This window comes from Buceros rhinoceros, unplaced genomic scaffold (assembly GCF_000710305.1).
Source record: "Buceros rhinoceros silvestris isolate BGI_N320 unplaced genomic scaffold, ASM71030v1 scaffold2475, whole genome shotgun sequence".
NCBI lineage: Eukaryota > Metazoa > Chordata > Aves > Bucerotiformes > Bucerotidae > Buceros > Buceros rhinoceros.
The window spans coordinates 29,189-50,951 of record NW_010414351.1 but is presented as its reverse complement, the minus strand read 5'-3'; the positions used below and the strand labels follow the sequence as shown (position 1 = coordinate 50,951).

The window sequence follows — 21,763 nt, the reverse complement described above, 5'->3', positions numbered from 1 at the left end:
GTCAGCAGTTAAGTAAGGAAACATGTTCAGTGTGGCATTGAAGGGGTTTAGCTGCCACATTCAGTCACCACACCTTTGCTGCAGGGTAGGAGCTCCCTTATGCTACTACTGCACTTTTTTACAGGTGAACATTTGTAGGTACCTGTAAACTTTTTCTCGCCTTTTGATCCGGTGGCACTTTTCCACCCCAGGGACTTTCAGCTCTTATCTCCATTATCTATGGTCATCAGATTCTGGAATGGGATGTTTTTGGCTGGCAAGCTCTGGCCTTCATTCATAGTGATTGCCCAAACCTCAATCTGTCACCTCTTGGATTGTGTCCTGTAGCAAGGAGTGCCCTTGGGGAATGTAAGGCCCTCACACATGCCCCTTGAATGCTTCTTCTCAAGATGAGACATGTGGGTGCTGGAAGGATTTAACCAACTAACTGCTGTGCAGAAAAATGACTTAGGATTAGACAGCATTCAGGGTATAGCTAAAGGTGTTTATCTTCACTTAGGTTTTTGCTTGAATAGTCTCTTCCTGGCTCGTACAGTCTTTGGGCAAGACACCTGTTTTTTCTGTTTGCATAGTTCCACCATGTTTATAACTAGTATGGGGAAATCATTAAGGTTGCCTGATCCATCATTAATATGACTTGATATATTTTGTCAAAAGACTTCATTTTCTTTGTTCTCATTTTGCCAAACATTAAATATCTATGCCTCATATCCATATCAGTTTGAATATGAAACTTCAGGAAAAAAAAAATTCCCTTCTCTTTCTGAGAATAATAAATATATTTTCCAAAATCACTAAACAATTGTCACAACTTCTTCTCTGGAAATCTCAGTTGTGACTCTGCTTTGAAGCAGGCACTTGCAGCTTGGCAAAGGAAAGGCCTGTTATATGAAGAATCTGTCTTCAGCAATTCTTGTGAAAATCTATCTTTATTTGGCCTTTGAAATACCATGGCTTGCACATGCTTAGTTGCATCAAGCCAGAGCTTAGCTGCTCAGATGTCTAAAGAGTCTGTCCTTTTCCAAGCTGTTCCATGGCCCCATGGCAGATTAACTTGAGCGGGTCCCGTCCCTTGGGGTGACTGAATATGCTGAATCTCTGCAACCTCCTTGAAACTTCTGTTTCTAATGATACTGTTTGGGCGCTATACTGCAAAAATGTAAGACAGCTAACAGCAAAATGATAAAGCAGGATGTGCAGAGACAAACTGGAGGGTGATCACTAGCTGAGAACAGAAACAGAGGAGACATGATCTGAGAATCATCCAGGAGCAAGACTCTGCACAAATTTCAAACTATGTGGGATCTTTTTCCCCACAGCTAACTCAAATTTTACTTGTGGGTAGTGGTGGCCATTTTTGCCAAGGAACAGGCGGTTTTAACCTACTTTTCTGAATCAAGAACCCAGGAAAATTCTGCAATTGGGAGCACAGAGGAGGAGCTAGTTAGGTCTCTTACAGATTAAGGCAAGCAGTGACAGACTAGTCATTTGAAAGACAACCAGTTCATTAGAGCCAGTATTGCTATGGTCTGCAGCAGCAGTAATTATATAGGAAAGTCTACTTGTTTGCACTGTTCTCTCATAAATTGTAAGAAGGTAAGTGGAATAGGCCCAGGCAGACATGGTGAATTCCAGGTTGCTGTTGGTATCTGCTCTGTTGTTTTTTACCATTGTAAGGAAAAGCTAGTCTACCCCATTTGCCTTTTTTCCTGTTTTAAACTGAAATAGGCACCCTCCTTCCATTCTTTCTGCAGCTGTCATTCATGTCAGCATCTGGGTAATCCATATTCTTGGCAGAGAAAATAAGTGTTGGAAATGTCACTTTTCTTTTATTGCATTCATACATGACTTTTTATTTTTGCAGGAAGGATGATATAGAGGTGAACATGGGTGAAACTCGAATCATTTCTAGTGCTGTTCTGTCAGCAGAAGATAAAGATACCTCCAGGGAGAGAATTTACTACTTATTTGAAAGACTTCCAGAAAACGGTCAGCTTCAGCTCAAGGTTAGTCTTTGTTCTTTAACAAAAAGTGGGCATGTGAAGAACTCCCTCTTTTAAAGATAGAATGAAGTTCATCTTCCTTTTCTCAGAAATGTCTGTCATGTTTTGAAGTAGATGGCTGTGGCCAGTTGGATTGTTGAAAGAGTCTTTGAACTAAACAATGATTCTATCCCAGGGGCTTTAACACTAAAAGCCACAACCTCAACAGGAGGAGAGGGAGGGTGGAAAGCATGGCAGATAGTCTGAGTTGACAATGGAGAGAGATGCTGAGAGAATTGGCCCACGGAGAGCAAAACCCAAGCACCAAAGCTGAGAGGGGTTTGGGGGAAGTCCTTGATCAAGAAAAAGTGACAAGTAAGCCATTACTTCACTTAGTTCAGGATTTGGAAAGAATAGAGTGAGACGTGTGTGAATGAGTGAGTACTAAATAATGAGTCAGATGGAAAGGATATAGCAAGAGTAAAGACAGAAAATAAGATCAGAAATGGAAGGAAAGATGACCATCTATTGACCAAAGGAAAGCCACAGGAACAAAAGATAGAAAAAATGCCTCTATATATATGCATGCATATATAATAGAAAATAAATCCATTTCTAAGACCTGTGAGCTTGGAAATCGTTTTGGTGATGCATCCCTGCAAGAATCGTTGGATAACAGGAGACTTGTGAATTAAAGGGGTCCCACACCACTGGGACAAGAGACAGCTACGGGCTGGAGTCTGACAGTTTGAACATTCAGAGTACCCATGTGTATTCAAGCTCTCCGTCCTTGATAACCTTTCCTCCAAAGCTAGTGACACTGTTAGTGCAGGCTAAATGTCAAATACACAGATTAGTCCGCGATAGGGTACTATACTACCTTCAGAAAAGCAGGACATTTTATTGGACAGTTCACATTTTTCCATCAGGGGACTTCTCAGGCTCTAAATTTCTGGGCTACCTTGAAGTTCCTCTTAGTTTTACTTCTGATATCCCTTTAGGTATGGTTTTGGATAGAACCAAGAACAGCTGAGTAAAATTAAGAAATAGATAACAAAAGCTGGGTGTTGCAGGTTGGAAAAGGGCTGTTTCCCACCGAAAGAGATGCGACAAAATAGTGTGTCGGCTGGAAAAGCAAAACCAGCCAAACCACACACAAGAGAAACTTTTGATGCTTGTTACAGCTTATCAGCAAGTTAACGAGCTCATTAAGGCTTTAGTAGGGCAAAGGAAATGATAACACGCAGACTAGGTATAAAAGAGATAGAAACAGAAAAGTTTAATAGTAAAACGCCCCCAAAGTAAAATCATTTTTGAAGTTAAACCGGACTGGAAAAGGGAGAGAAAGAGATAAAGGGAGAATAGATAAAAGTGTACAGTTACACATAAAATCTCCCGATCGGAATGATCCCCGCTTACAAACTCCCCCCCACAAACTCACCACGCCAGTGGAGGGGGAGGGGGAAGGAAGAGTCCAGTCCGTTCACCTGTCGAAAAAGTTCTCGATATAGGAACTTTCTCCTGAAGCAAACCTTCCATGCAGATAAAACATAGTCCCTCTTTCCTTCGGAGTGGCTGCAGAGAAGTCTTCTTTGCAACATGTCCCATGCCAGTAATGAATAAAACAGCACCGATTATGAGCAGATAATGTCGGCTATGTCGGCAGATGATTCAGGCAGCAGAGGATACAGCATTTTTATCATGAGCTGCTTAAAAGCCTCAATCAAGATCTCACTTAGGTCCATCCCTGTTACAAAAACCACGTTTGTTTCAGTTTCCGAGACAGAAAAGGGACACCCCCTGGCCTGCTGCCTTTAAAGACTCCCGACATAACGTTATGTTCACCTGACTCCCTTAACCAATTAAATGCGGAGTTATTGTACTGCATGGAATAATTCCTATTTGTCCATTCCCCAAAACAAGGAAGCTTCAACTCAAACCAGAACACTGGGTCAGGAAACTTTTCATCTCCATCTTGTTGGTGTCTCATTGATAAGTGTGCAGAAATTTATTTCCTGGAGTAAAGGTGGCTAAACTCCATTTATTCAATTTTATTCACGATCACTGTATCTTCTCCAGTCTTATAGCTGCTTGGGAACAACTCCAGCTATTTACTGCCCTACAAAACATACTATGAAGAAAGAGTCTATAGCTTAGAAGGGAAGCCAGCCAGCTACCACCAACTGTACACAACTGCAAAGAAACACAATTAACTGGGGAGGATGCATGAGACACTGTCTGTTTAATGAGCAATGATTATTCTTTCCAGGTAGGCCAAGGCTGGATGACTCTCCAAATTGGAATGAAGTGCACTCAGGAAGAAGTGGATAAGAACTTTGTTAGATATGTCCATACAGGAGCTATAGGTTCCAAGAATCAAGACAGCTTCACATTTTATCTCTGGGATGGGTACAATAGATCACCATCCGTGGACTTCTATATAAATATCAAGGACATGGAGAAGGGTAAAGATCTCTCAGACTTGTTGTTTTACAGTGCCCGTTTCCAAAACAAAGATGTTCTGAATACAGGTCCTGATCCTTCCCTGAGCACTATATAGGCCCTGCAGATGTCAAAAGCCTGTCTGCTTAGATTTCACTGCTGGCCAGAGCCCTGATGTTTCTACCAGTGAAGAAGTGGTCCTGGGATTTGAAAAGGTTCTACCTAAGGCGATGTGTTGCACGTGGCCTCCCAGGACTCCCAGCTAATTCTCAAATATAGTTGAAAAAAAAAAAAAAAATATCCTTCCAAAACTAGCTTTATGTCTGAGTAAATCAAAGCACAGAAAAATGGCAAGAATGTCATAACGTAGCCAGAACTTTGTTCAAGAACAGCTCTGTCTCCCAGGTACGTGCTCTAGTCTTAGGGTCTCTCTTCCTTTATTGCATCCCTATCAGAAACCTTAATCAGATCAAGTTAACCTGACACTGCTAAGACTGGAACAAAGGTTCAGAGAGGTTGTGCTGTCTCCATCCTTGGCCATTGTCAATCCCCAATGGGATAAAGCCCTGAGCAACCTGGTTATGGGTAATCTCATGGCTGACCCTGCATAAGCAGAAGGTTGGACTATAGACATCCTGAAAATCACCCTTCCAGCCTGAATTTCCCTATAATCCTACAGTCCTATGATTTTTCTGCTGGTAATGGTTCACATGTGGCTAAATAATGCCTAAGAGATCAACTTAAAATTCATGCCTTTTTTAGTGTTGTGTTATCTATCCTGCAGGAGATATTGCTGTCTTCACAAAACCCATTAGAGTGCCAAAAGGGGAAAGGGGCTACATTACAACCGATGTCCTCCTTGCACAGGATGGTACACACAAGCTAGAGGAGCTCCTCTATGTGATAACCTCTCCACCCCGGCACGGACAAATAGAGTATGTCAGCTATCCTGGCATTCCTATTATGAGCTTTAGTCAAATGGATGTAGCAAGACAGATAGTCTGCTATGTTCACAACACAAAGGCAGCTGTTCCTGAAGACACATTCAGGTAAGGCATAACACCACTCCCCAAATCTTCCCCTTGAATTTCTTGGATATTTAAAAAAACCTGCCAAATAAACCAACCCCAAACAAATTATTAAAAAGAGGTGGAAGCTCTGTGGGAATTCTCACTAACAAAAATATTTTTACTATAATACACATACCTGTGACTGCTTTGGTAATAAATGCATTTTCTCATTAATGTTGAAACTGTAGGTAGACCACATTCATTCAATGATATCAGCTTCAGTATTATTATAGCACACAAACACACACAGCTATTAAGATTTAAGTGTGTGAGAAGGACTAAGAACATACTTAGTGGAGTTCTTCTTTGGTTTCTTGCTACAGATAGATGTGATAGAACTGTTCCATCCAGGTATTAAATAACTGCTTTCTTGTCTTAATATATTCATTCAGTTCCACGTTTTTAGAATCCGTAAGTAGTTCTCGAACATACTGAAAACCAGTCCAGTTACCTCTTCTGATACTACCATAGCTCGGAAATTCATGGAGACAACTGGATTTAGGGGGTAAACCTGGTTACCTATAGGCCCATTTCAGCAGCCTAGTGATATTTAGGTTTACTTTCACCTACTTCTGAAACTTCTCCTTAGACCAGCAATCCTAAAGTGAATATTTCCTTATTTTGTTCTTAAATGAATCTCCTGTGGTTATAGAGTGGAATAATGTAATGGGCTATCAGCAGGTAAAGACAGAGTAGATGCATTGTTGCTCAAAGTCTTGGGGCAAGTTTTGTAAAAAAGATGAAATTCATGGGGGCAAAAAAAAGCTCAGAAATAAGAAAAATGTTTCTAAAGGAAGAATGATAACTTCTTGCTAGCCTTGGCAATTTCCTCTGAAAACAGCTTTTGAAAGAAAATGGACTTTCTGTAAAATTCAAATTTTCCACACAAAAATAAAACCTTATTTTTTTTTCATTTGTGACTAAGAAAAATGAAGGATTTAGCTCCTAAGAGTTGCAATTCAGAAAAGACCCCTTTTTACGCTCTCTTATGAATAGATTCCTGATCTGAATGACATTTTGCATGATGCAATATGAAGACTCAGAAGCATGTTACGCCATCCAGTTTGAGAGCTTTTTTTCAGGGATGTCAAGCGGTGGGGTAGAGAGACATCTAATAAACCTCCCTATGACACTAGGACAGCGCAGGTGACATTATCTAGAGTTAATCCAAAAGTAATTTGGGGACTTTCCTCACTTCAAACATTTTAAACTATTCCTTACACTAAATCCAATGTGGCGGGGATTCTAGTTAGGTGGTTTGTCTGATCTACTTGTATTCATAACAGAAAAAGGGAATAAATATTCTCTGGCTTTTATGTTTCTCATTTGTGAAACACTATTACCAAAACTAGAATTAACTTAGATAAGTAAGGTTTCAGTCATGCCAACCCTAGGCTGGGCAGTGTAGGAGTGGCTTGCATCACTATGACTTCTGTACCGCACTAACGAAAGCAGACTAAAAATTTTTAGGGAAACTGTGCATGTGGATAAACCCAATGTCTTCTGTTTAGGCCAATGGCTAAGAACCAAATTAGAAACTCAGCCCTATAAAAGTAAGGTTATGATGCTTTGATAAATATTGATATTCAATAAGTACTTGAATCACAATAATTTATGTTCCTTGATCTTATAATTTGGGAAAGAATTTGGTTTTGTGTAGAGATATAAATGTTGTGGCAGAATATTATTAATATTTAAATAAGGAATGGTTACGTTAATTATATGGGTAATTACGGGGGGGATTAACTGATCAGATTTTTACTTTCCATTGAAGTACTTCCTTCAGACATAAATTTGCCTGTATTATTTGGTGCTGCTGGCCTGGAAGAAAGATTTGGCAGTGCTTATTTGGACAGATGACTTCAAGCGATTAGCAACTTAACATCAGATGCTGGCAGCAGGATACTAAAAGAACATGCTAATGTCCTCCATTTTGACACGCTGGCTTGATTTTGTAATGAGCTGGCACTATTTATGATTCCATTTTTATCTTTTAAATGCCATGACAGATGGTAGGTCCTACAGCCAACTCTGTTGCCATCAAACTACAGAAAGCATGAAAAGTTGGTAATAGCGAAATCAAACTATGCAACATGTTCTCCTAACTGTGCCTGAGAGTTACCCCCTAAATTTAATTGGAGTGAGGAGAATATTGACTGCTATCCATTCCTAAGGAAAAGATGAAGCAGTCATAAATCAGAAATAAACAACCAGCATCTCCCAACGTTCAGAAAAAAGGGTGACTTGGACTCATCACCTGTGAAATAGTGGCATACATTTGCACCATAAATTTTAGACTGATGTATATAACCAAAAGGTTTGCTCCAATCTGGTATTCTGTAAAAGACTGGATGAATCTTCAGTTTCATGAACTGAATTGTCTAAGTCTTTCACTTAAATATTGAGACATCATCTAAATGATTTCACAGCCATCAAAAGAACCAGAGGAAACTCACTCCCGCTGCAACCTTTTCGACTTTTTGAAAGATGGTTAGGTCTTGGCTGAGTATGTCTTACCTTTTTTTCCTCCCTTAGCATAGTATTATCTTAGTTCTGTATTTGATTTCAGCTAGGTTGCTAATAGCTCAACATTTTTACCATTGGCACAACAGCATTAGGTCAGTGTAGACAGATGTCTCTATATTCCCAGCTGGGAATACCATCCACAGTAAACATATTTCTAACTGTTATATAGTCCCTGGTCTGCCTATGCTCATTCCCATCTGTTCCATGGCATACTGCCAGGTTACAAGTTGATCAAGCCCTAATCACCCAGCATTGGTGAAGTCAGTGAGAAATTGTAGCTGGACCGTCTGTGTGACACAGTAAGCTACTCCATGACCTACTAAAGGTCACTTACATTCAAGCACACAACAAGAGGCCAGGTTGTGACTCTACAAGTATTTAAATATTTCTCTGAGATCTACAGACAAGGAGAGATAACCTAAATGTCAACCAGTTCCCATTTAACTTCTGTATGGTAGAAGTATGCTAGGTGGAAAGTGGCCAGCTAGGCTGGCCCTCATACTGTCTGAAACAACCATTCCATGATACTGTCCTACACAAGATCAACCGCATAGATCTAACTATGTGCATTCAAAGCACTGGACATTGAAGAATGGGAGAAAAATGGAAGGTCAAGGAAGGTGAATACCACAAGAAAATTTCTTTGCAAAGCAGACTCTATTCTGGTTCAGGCAGAACAAAACTGGGTGAAAACCACTCTCCAAGATGCTTTTGCATGTACTATGCAGCGTAACCACAGAAACGTCTGTGGAAAGAAAGGTAACTCATACATACTGTATGGTTATGGGGCATGAAGGATCATGAGACATTTTCAAAGCAATTTCTTGCTTTGCGAGTTTTTGTTGCAGGCATAACAATATGTAATTGTTTTCAGAAAAATTACTCAAGTAATAATCTTGACTATGAAAGCTAGGATGAAATTTGAAGGCTAAAAGATTAGTTTTCTCTTTATTTTTATCCACAATGAAATTTGATAATGAATTTCTACAGCCCACACCCAGCTGATACGATTCCAACAGATTTTCTCTCCAGCCTTGGGGACCTTTACTTTCTCTTGTTTAGGAAACTGTACAGCATAATCAAATCATTAGTAAATCTAAAGAAACAGTACTGCCTGAGAGAGAACTGCCAGAAACTATGCTGCTATTAATAAAAATTCCCAGCATGGAATAAGAACTTTGCAGATATGACCCTTTGATAAATACATGGTATGGACATCTACATTTTTAAAACTACCCTAGCAACTTTTATAGTTCTGCCCAGTATCTCCGACAGAATCTTAGTATTTCAGTGAAACCTTACTTAAGTTTTGTAAAGAAATATCAGTCATTTCCTCTGAATATACGGAAATTTACAGATACAGTTAGTGCCTTAAACAAACGTGTAAAGTGGGATAAGGATGAATCTTTTTCCGGCTTGCTTTTTTAGATATCTTTGGGGCTATTGAGTATGAAAGGCCTGTAACAGTCAACAGAAGAAAAAAACATTGTCCAGCCAGACCATGCCCTTTCCACACCTCTTTTTGTAAGTTATAAAGACAGCACTTCCACTGGCAGTTGCCACCACCAGGTGACCAAGTGAAAATATACGTAAGGATGTGTACAAATGTGTATGTATGCCACAGGGTGCAGTAAGCCCCCAAGTCAGCCTGCCATTTTTGATCTGCTTCATCTGTATATCTGAACTAGAAGACTAGATCAGCTCTGCAATGACAACTCTGATTGGTGCATCCTCAAAGCCGTTCCTCTGACACCTACACAAATTCCTGCAGATGCATTTTAATACTTGCCATATACAGGGCCATCTGCTTTCCTGTTTTTAAGTAATACATCTACCCCACCCACAGACTGTGTTTGAGCTCAAACCAGCTCTGCTACTTTTGCAGTATCGACACAGGCAACTCCTGTAGTAAAGGTGTGTATTATTTCATTGCAGTACATGGTGAATCAAGAACACATGTTGAAGACTACCTTGCCTCTCTTTGTCAGATTCATCATCAGCAATGGACTGAGGACTAAACATGGGACATTCGTCATCTCCTTGGAGGCAGTTGACCAAGCTTTGCCCACGCTATTGAGGAACATGGGGTTAAGATTAGCAGAAGGTGCAACGGCACTCCTTTCTCCTGATGTCCTGCAGCTTTCAGATCCAGACACTGCCAAAGAAAACCTTACCTTCCTCTTGTCTCAGCTCCCCCAGTATGGTCATCTCTATTATCGAGGGGCTGTGCTATTGCAGTACAATTTCACCCAGCGAGATGTGGACAACAGAGATGTTGTGTACAAGCACCGAGGCGGGGGGTCCCACATCGATAGATTTACATTTGTTGCAACAGATAGGACTAATGAAGGATTCATCATGAATGGCAGGGTGCTGAGCGATCCAGTGGCATTCACCATTCAGGCAAGTGGGACCACAGGCCTACTTAAAAGAGATATATAGCATGATAATGTGCAAAATGTGGTAATTTTGAGGAGAACTGGTATTTGCTCCAGGCTATGAACTGAGGTATTTATCAGCTAAAATGTTTGCTTTCTGTGTTCTGTGAATAATTAACTTGGAGAATCAACTGCTTGGCACAATGTATTAATTACTCAGGCAAAGAATTTTATAGAGTGCAAAGAGAGAGACTGTATTTAAGAGAAGAAAGCCATCCTGCTTATATAAGTAACTATATACTCATACATTTATACTTGCTAAAATACACAGAAATCTCAACCCTAAAGCTGAGCTCAGCTACGGAGAGGACTGAATTTCCTCCTGCTCTGCTTTCCCACTTGGTACCTGACCCACTCATTTGCATGTGAGGGATACAGGTCACACTAATCCTGAATTACAAACACTTCTCTCCCACAACTGGACTATCTTTCTTCTTCCTTCTGGGGGTCTTTGTAAGATGCCCACTTTTTCTTCCTTTTTTAGGATTATTCTATTCCCTTACTATTTCCCTCCTTTTCAAGTTCTTCCCACTGAGTCATAGGCTCAGATGCCTTTGGTATGATTTCTTGTATGTATCTATCTGTCATGTTCTCAGCATGCAAAGCAGGCCTGGTTGTATGTCAAAATTCTGTATATTTCAAAACACTGATACTAATGAAGAGGCTCCATCAAACTTTTCTGATGACAAGAAGTTTGAAGTTGTATGATGAACAGGGAGTGCTATTTCAGCAGAAAATGAGATATGGAAACAGCGACAACCATTGCGAAGTGCTAAAAGATTCATTAGAATCTGTGAAATGTGGCACAGATTCAAGGAAAAATATCAGCCAGATCTATGACTGTGATTATCATAATTCTTAGGTTTCCATGCTTATTAATGTGAAATAGAGGTAAGAAACCTTTGATGAAGTTTTCATTTGCTATGAAGAAAAATTACATCAAAAAGGAGAAGGACTATGGGGACTGTGGGTCATCAGAGCAGAGGTAGACAGAATTTGTGCCAGTGTGTGCTGTATCCTGCTGCATGAAGCAAGTGACTGGGCAATATGGGCCTGGAAACCTCTCACGGGAAGTAATACTTAACTGGAGGTCAGAATTCTCCAAAGTGGCTATTACTACCCTGAGCAGCCTAGAGTGCTTTTAGCAAAAGTATGACAGAGAATATCCTGATGCTGTAAAATGAATATACATTTGTCTAACTTTGATTTAGGTGGATCATTTGGACAAAATGGCACCAAAAATTATTCACCTCCGCTGCTTTTCTGACGTGGAACTGCTGAAGAATGGCAATTATGGGATCTACATTACTGCCAGGTCTCTGAAGGCATCTGACCCCAATACAGAAGATGACAAAATAATTTTTAAGATTTTACGAGGTCCTCATTATGGCTACCTGGAAAATATAACAACAGGTGCTGTCTTCTATAATCTCTGTATTTTGGGACATACCAGATCAGATTCCAAAACCTACCCTGTTAATGTTTGCTTGCTAGAAGAAGACAAAATTTCTTAGCAAACTGCAGGCAAGGTTTGAATGTAGTAAGACAGCTTTTACACTAAAACCTTAGTCCAATGTTCATCGCGAATCCTCAAAAATCCTCAGAAAAGTTTGAGAAGATTGTCAATAGCTTCCATTGAGAAACTAATTTTTGTTTGTGTCAATTAAAAAAAAAAAAGAAAGACCAATATTGAACTTGGTCCTTTGATAAACATATCACATGGGATGGAATTGGCTGAGGCTTATGATGGGCTGGGATGTTCCTGTTTATCTCCAAAGCCAGGCTTCCATGTGTTCAAATTTTCCAAATGTTTAACAAAAAGAAAAGTCGAAAAAAGTCTGTATGAGCTACGTATTTCTTACTAACCAGCTTTGAATGTTTCTCTTCTTTCCTAGGTGGATTTATTCAGGAAGGGTTTAGCCAAAAGGATTTAAACAGCAAAATCATTCTTTATGTCATCAATCCATTGCAGGAAGTGAATTCAGACAACTTGGAGTTTCAAGTCACAGATGGCAGTGGAAACTCTGCAGTGCCAGAAAGGTATATTTAACCCTTAGTGGTGCATGCTGTGGTGCACCGTTCGTGCCGTCTCTGAGAGCGAATGAACCCTTGTCGGGGTTGAAGCTGTTCAGCTGTGATTCAAACTGCCATTTCTTTTGTTGAAGAGTAGAGAAGGTTTCTTCCCTTCAGGGAGGCAAAATACAAAGGTCTAGCTCCAAGTTAGACTGGGGCACAGTTCTCAAGGGCCTTCAGGGCCACACAGAAAAACATAATGGAGTTTACTAAGTGGCAGTTGGGCATTTAGAGATCTGAGGTTCTGGGTGCTAAGGGATGGGAGTGTTGCTTCCTGTAGACGGTCTTGCAGCTGGAGGTCACTCTTGTCTTGTGCTGACAGCAATGCTTTTTTCATAAGCTTGAGATGATGATGGAGGGATGCTCTCAAGCAGTAAACGCTATGAGAGCCATACTTCTGCAAAAGAGCGCTGAAAGAAGGTGGAGGGTACGCAGCATCTTCTTCATCATCCACTGCCAAAATTTATATTAGGCATATTACTAAAATTTCCTTGTGACATATGATAAGCCTCATGTACATAAATTAGAGATTGGGCTATCATCTGAACTGTGTTTTGATGACAAAGGCCAAAGTGGGAGCAGCTCTACAGCAGGGGCAACATTGGTCTCTGTTTCTGAAAATCGGGCTGAATGTTCAACCAATTTATTTAGTCAGAAATAACTGAGAAAACATCTAACTCTATTTTCCTGGGCTAAACTTCCTACTCACAAACCAGGGCTCATGGCAATGGAAGAGGAGCAGAGAGCTGGCTCCAAGGACCAGGCTCCTCTGCAGAGCACTTCCCTGAACACTAGAGAGAGGACGGAGACTGAGCAGAGCCACAACGCTGTTTCAGCAGTTATGCACTGTGCCAAAAGATGTCCCCATCCACAAACTCATCTGAACACAGCCAGCCTGACAACTTCCAAGCTGCACTGTGCTGGCTCATAGATGCACCAATATTAAAACTACGAAAACCACTGCCACTCCTCGTGGGAAAGTGTGGCTTCTTGTATATAAACAGCAACACGTAACACAGCTTCATGAAGAGAGCAAAGAGAAAGCACTTTTTGTATAGAAAATAGGAATTTAAGGGAAGTAGAATTTATCTGTTAACTGCAACTGCACTGGACCTCAGAAGAAAGGGGAATTTGGCTTTTAAGTAAAAAATTGTATTTTTAATATTGTATTTAAAAGCTTGTGAGATTTTTTTTTTTTTAAAAAAAACCACCCAATTTCTCACCTCATGGTCACAGTTCAAAATACAAGTTTGATTTGCATGTTGATATTATTATCCCAGCTTTTATCTGAATGCTGCTAGACTACATCTGACACATGCATCCTCTTTAGCAAAAATAAAGCAAATGAGCTTCTAAATGGGTTGCCCACAAAATGAGTGTCAGAGGATATCAAAGGGCAGGAGGAAACTTCCACTATTAGAGCTGGCCAACCCTAGAAGATCTAGTAGTTTGTTTTAGAAAACTTAGAATTGTTTTGTAAGTAGTACAGCTCATTTTCCTTCTTCCCACGCTCTTTCATGCCTCTCTGACTCTCACTAATTTTTATCAGAGCTTTTAAAAGCTCTGATTTTTTTATTGGCTACCCGATGCAGCACGTGATCCTCTGAGGTTCAGTCACATCCCCTATACACAATTCTAAAATTTAGTGTATGAGACACCTGGTCTGAGCCACTTCTATGGCTGAAGAGTGAAGTAAACAGAGTACTGAAGTTAAGGGCAGCGGAGAGGGCATTTGCACAAAAGTGTTGAGGTCCTGGAGCATGTCCTGTACGTGAGAGGAGGAGAGTTAGAGGTTAGACGAGGAAGGTGGGAAGAAAGGAGGATATTGCAGAGAAAATACAGGGGAGCGATAGTAAAATAGAACTGCAGGGTTAAAGGGAACCAGGAAGAAACAGTGATAGCTTGTCTTGGCCTATTTGGTGTTATGGACAAACTCTTCCCTTCTCAAAGTTGCTGCAGAACTCCTCTGGTTCTGAAACAAGGTTCAGGCTTGGTTTGGAGTAGACCAGGGCTCCACTGGAAGATTTATTAACTGCCTTGCCCTCTTTCTACTCAGCCAAATCACATAAATGTGTTGATTTGGAAACAAAGACTCAGTATGTGTATTGGCTAAACCAGCAGTCAGAGAGAAACGGCTCCTCACTGAACTTCTGAGCAGCAGCAGGGGGAGGGATCGGCAGGAGAGGGGCCTTTTCTTCACACGGGCTTTCCCTCCTCTCCCACAGGCTGGAGCTACGGTGGTCTCGGATTGAAATGCAACAGACTGAATATGAAGTGTGTGAGAGCGTGGGAGTGGTGTCTCTGAAAATCACCAGGGTGGGACACTCTGCAGAGTCTGCCTTTATTGCTGTGAAGGTAAAACTAAAAGCCAATGTCCTAACTGGAAGCTTAATAATAAGTAGTGGAGCCTGTTAATTTTTTCCTCAGACATAAAAGGTATTTAATTAATCAGCAAAGAGGCCATGTAATTTAAACCATACTTATCAGGACATTGTCCTAGCTAGTACAGATGGTTGAAAACTTTCCGAGTTTCAAGTAGAAATGCTGATTAACCAAAACTGGAATATTTTGCAGTAGTTATTTCAGTTGTGACGACCTTCTGCGACACAGAAGGCAGCTTCCCTTGGCACTGCGCTCAGAAGCTGGGTTTCTAGGATTTGCCACATTAAAATCCAGGCTTTGGGCAGCCTGGGGTTTTGGGACTTCTCATTTTCTTGCTTAGGCTGGAAGAGCCCAGGAGGTATGAGCTCTTCAGCTCCACAGTAATGTTGGCCTCCCCTATTTCTCCCCACACTGCCACCAGACCAAGGAACTCCCAATATTCTTCAGTAACAGTCTCTGTCAAAAAAATTAAGCAGAAAGCTGCAGGATATAATTTTGTAAAACGGGTTTTGTGTAACTTGCCTTCAAGAATTTTTCCTCATAAAACAGAAATTCCAGGATTTTACCAGCTCCTCTTGTTAGAAAGTTACTACATTTTCCTCACAGTTCCTCAGGATTATAGCCCTAATTAGAAACATAGTTTTGATTTTTTTTTTCCCACTGAAGTGAGTGGAAAATTTGCTATAAGACTTAATCAGAGGCCATCTTGCGTTATCCTTCATGGACTCCAGTGACTCGACTCTGGTTGTTACTCAGTTGAAAAAAAAAAACAGTGGAACTGATTCAGCACCAACAACACAGTATGGAAGATGGTGTCCTCTGCCAGTCTCCTGTGAAAATTCAGGGAGTTGCTGGAGTCCCCATACTTACATATGTAGGGGTTCATAGCTATCCCAATGAGTCTTTGGGAGTGACAGGCTGCTCTGCATGAAAATGCTTCTTCCAAGAGCTCACAAAGAGCTAAATAGGCAAACATGACCAGGCTGCTGCTGCTCTTCCATGCACACATGATGTGCCTGTCCAGGAGCTAGGCATGGCTCCTGGACATGGTCCCCTGGCATGGTGAACAGCAGTGTTGTCTGATGCTGTCAAGTAGCAATTTGAGAGGGGATAAGGCAAAATTCTAAGAGGAAAATTATTTTTTTATTATGAATGTTTAACCATGAGCAAGGTCAGAACGACAGTTGTGAATCACAAGGTTTATTCTTTAAGTCTTTATTTTATTTTTTTTTTCCAGAGTAAGGACATGTATGTATCGGCATGTCTTTTTGAGACTCCATGGGGAAGTGCTTCAGTGCTTCAGTAGCTTCAGCTCACAGCAGAATGCAGTGGTTTGGTGAAATAGATCACAGCATGGCATTTACTGTTTGATTTCTTCTCAGGTCAATGAAATATCTGCTATGCTGGGAAAGGACTTTACAGTGACTCCCTCCAAGCTTGTTCAGTTTGATCCAGGTATGAACCAGTGCACTGAATAATATTTAAATTAATTCACTGATTTTAAAAGGGTAAACTCTCATTTTGGAGAGTGAAACCTAATATGTGTCTGTAGCTAGAGTTGTTGAATGTGATTAAAGACACTTGAACTCATTTTCTGGAAGTGCAGTGAGCTTCCTCCATGAATTAGTATCCTTTACTTAGGGTGAGATAGCATATGGTCCCTTTGCAACAGTTAAAATATCGGAAGTGTTGACATTATGTCTCCTAATCTCCTTACAGCTAGGCTCGGGAGGATGCTCCCCAAGCTGAGCTGTGAGATAAATTAAAGATTTAAGAGACACTGGGTAAAGCCCAGGATGCTGGTCAAATTTAGACAAAATTGAGTACAACTTAGGTTATGCAAGGCATGCAAGACCAGAAAGGTGTAAAAGAGCCTGAAAATTGTCAGACCTCATTTCTGCATTGTAATCATAACTGCAGTGGCTGGGGCTGTAAATAGCAAGAAATTATAGTAACTGTACTATGAAAAGAAGCTTTTCCTTGTGGAGAATCAACAGTAAAAATGAATACAAATATGAAGACACTGGGAAAAGCTTCCTCTGTTCTGCACAATTTCTTATTACTATGCTTTGATTATCTCCCTGGGTCTAGGGAAAAAACAGACCAGGTGAGAATTTCACAAGGTACCATTCAGAAATTCAGGTTTGCCTGAAAATCTTAGGTTTGCCGACATAAATAGATTATCTGGGAATGAAAACCCATTTGATGTCATAATCGTTTACATCACATATGCAAGTCTAAGGTTTTTTTTTTTTTTTGGAAAGGTTCTGTTGGCATAGTCCAGAATTTATTCGAGTTGAGAAAACGGGATCCACTCAGGCCTCCCAGGATGTTGCCTGCAATATCAGCAGTGGTTATCCCAAGACTGCCAGCAGTAAGATTTCAATGGCAGAAAGTCACATGGCAGAAACGGCAGAGAGACTACAGAGGGGACAAAATAGCTCACCTGTGAAAGGCTGAAATAAATGTCATGCATGTAATGGTAAAAATTAGTCTAAGTGCTTACCTGCATTTGAAAAACAGATACGGGGAATATAGTAAGACAGTTCTGGCCAAAACCTGGGGATTTTTACTTTAGGATTTAAGCCTTCAATTTTGAAAAAGAGACATTGCATGCTGCAGAGGTTATGTAGCTGTATTCCGTTGATGAATTCACATATCCCTCAGCTTTGCTTGGTTATCCCATAAGAAAACTCGTAGCTTTAAGTTCAGAGTGGCAAATCTGATTATTTTTAAAATCTACCACTACAGCCCATCTTGAAAAAGGCAGGTTTTACATAAAGGTGTAGAATGAGCAATTGCTGGTTAGTTTTCAGAGATGGGTAAGGAAGGACACCCAGCAGACAGCCATAAAAACAAACAAACAAAAAACAACCCCCAAACCCAAAACTGAGTGGAAAAGTGGAAATCTGCCCCAATTTCTAGTGTTTCTGAAACACTGAAAATTGAAACCAATGAGCCATTCTCTGAGAACTTTTACCTAGCATTAGAATTTGTTTGTTTGTTTTAAATTAGAAGATAGAAGAAAAATCTGAGAGATCGGTGTAAAAAGTCCTTCATACTGTGCTTTACTAGAATTTTCCTTTTCTGCTGGTCCATGCAGATTCGCCAAGCATGGTACAGCTTGGAGTTACTCTTAGTGTGTTTCTGAATATGGTGGCAAGCCACATGAAAATTAACTACGTTCACAGACAGGGCATATGCACAATGTTCCTTTTTTCTGGCCAGCTTCTTCGTTAAGCCAGATGAGTTTCCTCACATAATCTTTCTTGGGTAGTTCTCTTCAGAAACCCTTTGCTTAGGCTTAACCTCAGGAAAGGACCCTCCAAACTATGACATTCAAGGCATAGGAATCTTAATTCTAAATTAAAGATGGTTGATATTTATTAATTAGTAGTATTTATAAATTACTTAGTAGGGCTGATAGTTCTGTTTTCAAAACAAACCTCAGCTATGCTAATTGACTGGACTGACCAGCACATTAAACTGCAATCAACAAATTGTAATGGAAAGGAGCAGACCCTATCCACGTTTATGGGTCTGTTTGTACCGACAGCTTCTCTTCACTAGCGGATTCATACTGGAAAGGAGCAAAGAAATAGAGGGTATGCAGTGTTCCAAGCATACAGAGATTTTTTAAAATATAACATGTATCTTTGATATTCATTTTGGATGTTAGCACTTCGTGATGCAGAAACAGTTCCCCAGATATTCTGTTGACAGCCATGTGCATTTTGAGATCTGTTTCTGTCCTGCTGCCTCTGACTTTTCCTGAACAAATTTTGTAGCCTTTTGAGTAACAACCAGCCTAGTCCTTTATCTTGGAATGATCTTTTCTCATTCCCATAATGCAAGCCTGAAGTTACCCAGTAAAAGCAAGCAACCAAGTAAAACTTTTGTAACCAAGCATAAAATATGCCTAAAAGGTTCCACTTCCGTGTAACATACTCTTTGATCCACTTGCAGGTATTTTAAATAACTGTTCAAGATAGCTTTCAAGAAAAAGCTTTCAAGATAAAAAGCATATGATATATTTTCTCTTGAAAATTGCAATGGAAGTCATAAATCTATGTATTGTAGTATCATTTTGCACATCTGCAGCAGCTTTTTGTTACAGTGTATGCACTTGAACAGAATCATCATTGCTTAGGAACAAATTCGAGCCTAATGTTATTTGGGAGAACAGCAGGAGTCCAGTCAGTTGGTAGGAGCACAATAGCATACACCAGCAACTCCATTCTAGCTGCAGACATGTCAATTAATATATTTCCTTGACACCCCAATTGATTGAAATAGCACTTACAGAGTAATTAAAATGTTTATTGCTGTTAGGAATGTCAACCAAGACGTGGAATATAGCAATTACCTATGATGGATTGGAAGAAGATGATGAAGTCTTTGAAGTAGTTCTGAATTCCCCTGTGAATGCTGTTCTTGGCACCCGAACAAAAGCTGTAGTGAAAATTTTGGACTCAAAAGGAGGTATTCTCTTTTGATCTTCATCATTAAGAAGGTGGGACAATCCTGGCTAAGTAACTACTTATTTTCAACCACAAGTTGTTCCTATCACTTACCTTCCGATCAAAATGCTTACTTTCTTTTTAGTGAAAATATGCTTGGTGGTTGCAGAACCTTTATTCTCTCACGCAGTCATATGCATCCTCTTAGGAAGCATAGCATGGAGAAAACAACAACTACAAAATGAGAACGAGCCCAAGGAAAGAAATCACTTTTCATAATAATATGAGCTCAATTCTCAATTATTAAAGTGGGGGGTGGGAGGTGGGGAATGGGTTTAGGCCCATAAGATTTTTTTTGTTCTCCAATTATTATTTAACTGTTGTTACACATCTTTGAAAAAGATGTATTTTCCTCTCAGGAAAGAAATCTAACTAAACCCAGCTCTTAGTAATATATTTGCTCATGTTTAACCTACACAGTCCACGACATTACAGCACACAGCAGTGATCATTACAGAGTTTTGGCTTTTATGTCACATTATTACTGTGTTTTTCAGTGATCTAATGTGGTGTACCTAAAATTACCCCAGAAAAGAATCAACTGTAGAAAATTAGAAATAACTAGCAAAGCAACTGAGTCTGAAAGTTGAAGAGTGCTTTTTCTTCGGTTGCTTAGTGATAAATACCTGTGTTGCAATGAATTAGGCTTTGTTTTACAAAAATTCATTTTAACATGTCAGATCTGTTTTCTCTTTAACATTTGTAATGTAAATGAGCAGTTAATTAACACAACTAGTTTGTAGGAAAAATAATGTCCTGGATTTCTGAAGAGAAAATTGTTTCGGCATGATGGAAGCATGACCAACATTAGTTAAAGATACCTGTCTACCCATGACCCAAAAAACCAGCACTCCAAACTCCAATCTATGCATGAAGACAGGTATTTTCAGCAGATGTTTGGCTGACAATCTGGTCTCTGGGTAGATAGATGCATTACATATAAAAACATACATATAAAGATAGAAGTTGCAGTCATAGTCATAGCAAACCCCACAAATGAGGATGAACTGAACAAACAGCAAATCAACCACAACAACTGAAAGCATCATCCAACTTTTAATGACAAGCTGTTTATGTGCCCATGTAAACATGACCAGTTATCTGCTCATGCAGTTAGAACTGACCATCTGCTATTTTGTATGCTTTCAGGTCAGTGCAGCTGGCGTTCTTTTGGCCAAAGCAAGCATGACTTCCGGGGGAGAAGCACGTTGTTTCCAGTTTCCTTGGGCTCCTCATCACCTTCCAGGCCTGGCAATGCTCCCTTGGAAGGGTTCCCACTGCCTCCTTCTAAAGAGATGAGAGAGCATGGAGAGAGCATGGACCCACAGCAGGAACACAACTTGGCAAATCGGTCAAGGACCAGACCGAGCGTGACTGGAAATGGCAGAATAGTAAGACACTTCTGTAGTGCAGTGATGGTTTGATTTGTGAATTTATTGGCAATGTGATACCTTCATTTGGTTGGCATATTTTTGTAGTGATCCTACCTGACCATAACTTGAGTTTGCTCTGAGTTTGATGTGAGAGCTACTTAAAAATATTGGGAGGAAAAAATTAATTTCCTGATTTTGAAGATCCATATGTGCAACAGAGGAAGAAAAACATGCATTAAGCAACTTCAGCAATTACGCAGCTTCTGATCTTGTCTAAATTATGGGTGAGCTAGAAGAAAGAAACTGCCGGAGCTAGGCAAATATACAGAAGCTGTATCTGCTGCATCTGATCCTGAAGATTTAAAGCTGAAAATGCTGTTAGCCTAAAGAGGGAACAGTTACTTAAATCTTGTCCATTGATTTTCTGCTTAAGCTATATCAGTTTAGCTAGGTGATTTAGTAACATCACACTATCGTGATCTGAAAACTTAATGGAATCTGTTTATAAACTTACCAGTAATGCATGATTTTTAACGGCTGTTTTCAGAGGTGATCTGTTTCCATTTCAAAAGAGAAAGAACTAAAACCAAGATATGTGCTGCATGGTTTGTAGCCTAGATCTTGTAGTAAATATTGCATAAAGTCTTTTTACTTCTATAATTCACAAATAGACCCATCTCATGCTGGTATTCTACCTTTTTCAGATTCATCCTTCATCTGTATTTAGAAATGGAACTGATGTTGTTTTCAAAGTAAGACTATTATGAGTATTGCTTGGAGATTTCTATGATTTCTTTCCAATTCTGTTCTTTCCAGGCATTATCACTCTTAAGAATTCATTATGATGAATACTTTATTTTTTCTATATATCTTTCTCTTTCTTTGGTGTCACTTCCCCTTGATTTGCAACAATTTGTATTTTTAAAGTTTATTTAAGAGTTCTTTGTATGTGCTAAC

General features: G+C 39.9%; 1 protein-coding gene across 1 annotated transcript in view; it reads left to right on the top strand.

Annotated features, from left to right (window-relative positions):
• Positions 1-21,763, top strand: part of FREM1 (FRAS1 related extracellular matrix 1) — a gene marked incomplete at its 5' end in the record, with an annotated part of 47,835 nt that overhangs the window by 15,852 nt on the left and 10,220 nt on the right. Inside the window, 11 exons of the mRNA XM_010137047.1 lie at positions 1,865-2,006; positions 4,252-4,447; positions 5,209-5,473; positions 10,009-10,423; positions 11,670-11,871; positions 12,354-12,498; positions 14,757-14,886; positions 16,296-16,368; positions 19,246-19,395; positions 20,583-20,824; positions 21,511-21,558. Coding sequence (XP_010135349.1) covers positions 1,865-2,006; positions 4,252-4,447; positions 5,209-5,473; positions 10,009-10,423; positions 11,670-11,871; positions 12,354-12,498; positions 14,757-14,886; positions 16,296-16,368; positions 19,246-19,395; positions 20,583-20,824; positions 21,511-21,558 — 2,008 coding nt within the window. The remainder of the gene's footprint in view (positions 1-1,864; positions 2,007-4,251; positions 4,448-5,208; positions 5,474-10,008; positions 10,424-11,669; positions 11,872-12,353; positions 12,499-14,756; positions 14,887-16,295; positions 16,369-19,245; positions 19,396-20,582; positions 20,825-21,510; positions 21,559-21,763) is intronic.